At 47.1% G+C, this 3,873-nt stretch overlaps 1 protein-coding gene across 1 annotated transcript in view; it reads left to right on the top strand.

Annotated features, from left to right (window-relative positions):
* Positions 1-3,873, top strand: part of LOC107199057 (U5 small nuclear ribonucleoprotein 200 kDa helicase-like) — a gene marked incomplete at its 3' end in the record, with an annotated part of 31,568 nt that overhangs the window by 14,052 nt on the left and 13,643 nt on the right. The window contains 4 exon segments of the mRNA XM_033511662.1: positions 430-635; positions 1,615-1,714; positions 1,803-1,939; positions 3,401-3,484. Of these exon segments, the coding sequence (XP_033367553.1) occupies positions 430-635; positions 1,615-1,714; positions 1,803-1,939; positions 3,401-3,484 (527 nt within the window).

Here is a 3,873-nt window from a genome sequence, read left to right as displayed (position 1 = left end):
AATGGGATTTTAATGAGATTTTAATGGGATTTTTATGGGAATTTTGGGGATTTTGTGGCCCTAAACATTCCCATTCCACTCCAAACCTGGATTCCAGTGCCCTAAATGGGAATAATGAGATTTTAATGGGATTTCAATGGGATATTAATGGGATTTTAATGGGAATTTTTGGGGTTTCCTGCCCTAAACAATCCCATTCCACTCCAAACCCTGGCTCCAAACAGGGAAATAATGGGATTTTAATGGGATTTTAATGGGATTTTAATGAGAATTTTGGGGTTTCCTGTCCCTAAACATTCCCATTCCACCCCAAACCTGGATTCCAGTGCCCCAAATGGGAATAATGGGATTTTAATGGGAATAATGGGATTTTAATGGGATTTTAATGGGAATTTTTTGGATTTTAATGGGAATTTTTGGGTTTTTGTGGTCCTGAACGATCTCAAATCATGGGAATTTTGGGAATATTTGGGATTTTCCAGCTGGTGGCAGCAGGGGAGCTGATGAGCTCCAAGAAGAAGGACCTGCACCCGCGGGACATCGACGCCTTCTGGCTGCAGCGTCAGCTCAGCCGCTTCTACGACGACGCCATCGTCTCCCAGAAAAAGGCGGATGAGGTCCTGGAGATCCTCAAGGTGCGCGGCCTCCGGAAAAAAGTGGGAATTTGGCTGGAATTCCGGGTGGTTCCGTGGGAATTTTTTGTCTTGGGTCTGGTGGTGGTGTTGATCCCTGAGTTCCCAGGGGTTTCCTGAGGGGTTTTTCCTCGGAAATTGTCACCCCTGGGGTTTGTTCCCCTCCTGATTCCCGAGTTTTGGTCAAAAAATGTGAATTTTCAGGATTGTTTTCCCTCATGAGTCACCTCCATGAGGTGTTCCCCTCCTGATTCCTGTGTTTGTGGTGAAAAATGTGAATTTTCGGGATTGTTTTCCCTCAGGAGCCACCTCTGTGGGGTGTTCCCCTCCTGATTCCCAAGTTTTGGGCGAAAAATGGGAATTTTCAGGATTGTTTTCTCTCAGGAGCCACCTCCATGAGGTGTTCCCACCCTGATTCCTGTGTTTTGGGTGAAAAATGTGAATTATCAGGATTGTTTTCCCTCATGAGCCACCTCCATGAGGTGTTCCCCTCCTGATTCCTGTGTTTGTGGTGAAAAATGTGAATTTTTGGGATTGTTTTCCCTCAGGAGCCACCTCTGTGGGGTGTTCCCCCCCGATTCCCGAGTTTTGAGCGAAAAATGTGAATTTTTGGGATTGTTTTCCCTCATGAGCCACTTCCATGAGGTGTTCCCCTCCTGATTCCCGAGTTTTGGGTGAAAAATGGGAATTTTTGGGATTGTTTTCCCTCAGGAGCCACTTCTGTGGGGTGTTCCCACCTTGATTCCTGAGTTTTGAGCGAAAAATGTGAATTTTTGGGATTGTTTTTCCTCATGAGCCACTTCCATAGGGTTTTGAGCGAAAAATGTGAATTTTCAGGATTCTTTTTCCAGGCTCCAGGATAGTTTTCCACCTTCCATGCTTGTTTTCCTCTCCCTTCCCACATTTCCCCACCTCCCCTCTTCCCCATCCCACAGAAAACAGCGATCCTGCCGTGAAAAATTCCGTATTTTTCCCTCCCCAGACCGCCAGCGACGACCGGGAATGCGAAAACCAACTGGTGCTGCTGCTGGGCTTCAACACCTTCGACTTCATCAAAGTCCTGCGGCAGCACCGGATGATGAGTGAGTTTTTTTTCCCCTTTTCCAGTGGAATTCCAGCAGGTTTGGATCTGTTTTTCCATGTTTTTCCCATTTTTTTCCCCCCCCCCAGTCCTGTACTGCACCTTGCTGGCCAGCGCGCAGAGCGAGGCGGAGAAGGAGCGGATCATGGGGAAGATGGAGGCGGACCCCGAGCTCTCCAAGTTTCTCTACCAGCTCCACGAGACGGAGAAAGAGGATCTGATCCGGGTGAGGGAAGCTCTGTGGGATTTGTGGGATGGCTGGGATCCGGTTTTGGGTGGGAAACGGGGGCTGGAATCCTCCCCACGAAGTCTGAGGGAAGCGACGCTGCCGTCGCCGCTTCTGCTTTCCCAGGGCCTCCTTCGCATGCAAATTCCTTCAAAATCTCACCCAAATCACGCCAAAACCCCCTCAAATCCCACAAAACATCCACAGTGCTCGGTCCTGGTTTATGGAGGCCTTTTCCCAAAGGTTTTCCCAAAGAAATTGGGGAATAGGGGCACCTTGGAGGAGGCTGAGCCTCTTCCTTGAGGCCGAATCCTGATTTTTCCCCTCAGGAGTGGGGCAGGAGCCACATTTCTGAGGGGAAATTTGCTTTTCCCGCCAAAAATTGTTGTTACCAGTTTATCAAAATGTTATTCCTGGTTTCTGGATGCCTTTTTCCAAAGGAATTTGGGATTAGGACCACTTGGGATGAGGCTGATCCCTTTTCCCAGGGCCAAATCCTGATTTTTCCCCTCAAGAGTATGTCAGGAGCCACATTTCTGAGGGGAAATTTGCTTTTCCCACCCAGAATGGTTATTCCTGGTTTATCTAAATACTTATTCCTATTTTATTGATGCCTTTTTCCAAAGGAATTTGGGATCATGAGCACTATGGAGGAGGCTGAGCCTCTTCCTTGAGGCTGAATCCTGATTTTTCCCCTCAGGAAGGAACGCTCCTTACAGGAGCCAAATTTCTGAGGGGAAATTCGGATTTCCCGCCAAAAATTGTTCTCAGTTTATTCCCAGAGAAACTGAGGGAACAGGAGCACCTGGGAGGAGCCTGAATCCCGATTTTTCCCCTCAGGAATGGGTCAGGAGCCACATTTCTGAGGGGAAATTCGCTTTTCCCGCCAAAAATTGTTGTTACCGATTTATTCCCAAGGAAATTGAGGGATCAGGATCACCTTGGGATGAGGCTAATCCCTTTTCCCAGGGCTAAGTCCTGATTTTTCCCCTCAGGAGTGGGTCAGGAGCCAAAATTCTGAGGGGAAATTTGCTTTTCCCAACAAAAATGGTCATTCCTGGTTTATTCCCAAAGAAACTGCGGGATCAGGAGCACCTTGGGATGAGGCTGAATCTCTTCCTTGAGGCCGAATCCTGATTTTTCCCCTCAGGATCAGGGCAGGAGCCACATTTCTGAGGGGAAATTTTGCTTTTCCCCTCAAAAATTGTTGTTCCCAGTTTATTCCCAAGGAAACTGCGGGATCAGGATCACCTTGGGATGAGGCTAATCCTTTTTCCCAGGGCTAAATCCTGATTTTTCCCCTCAGGAATGGGTCAGGAGCCACATTTCTGAGGGGAAATTCGCTTTTCCCCTCAAAAATTGTTGTTACCGATTTATTCCCAAGGAAATTGAGGGATCAGGATCACCTTTGGATGAGGCTGATCCCTTTTCCCGAGGCTGAATCCCGATTTTTCCCCTCAGGAGGAACGCTCCCGGCGGGAACGCGTGCGCCAATCCCGCATGGACACCGACCTGGAATCCATGGATCTAGACCAGGGAGGAGAGGTAAAATCCTTGGATTTACTCCCATCAAACACCCCCAGCCACTCCCAAAAAGCGTTTTTGGCGCTCACAAATTAAAATCTGAATTCTATCCGGAATCTGCTGCTTTCCCTTTAAACCCAAGGAAAAAAATTTCCTTTTTTTTTTGTTTTTTCTGGGTTTTTCCAGGCACACCTCATCCTTTTTTTTGTTTTTCTGAATTTTCCCTGGATTTTCCAGGCACACTTTACCCATTTTTTGGTTTTTCTTGGTTTTCCCATTCACACTTTATCCTTTATTTTATTTTTCTGAATTTTCCCATGCACACCTTATCCTTTATTTTGGTTTTTGGGTTTTTCCATGCACACCTTATCCTTTATTTTGGTTTTTGGGTTTTTCCATGCACACCTTAT

This window comes from Parus major, unplaced genomic scaffold (genome assembly GCF_001522545.3).
Source record: "Parus major isolate Abel unplaced genomic scaffold, Parus_major1.1 Scaffold420, whole genome shotgun sequence".
Classification (NCBI taxonomy): Eukaryota; Metazoa; Chordata; class Aves; order Passeriformes; family Paridae; genus Parus; species Parus major.
The sequence above is the reverse complement of the archived record's forward strand: the minus strand, read 5'-3'. Positions and strand labels throughout refer to the sequence as shown.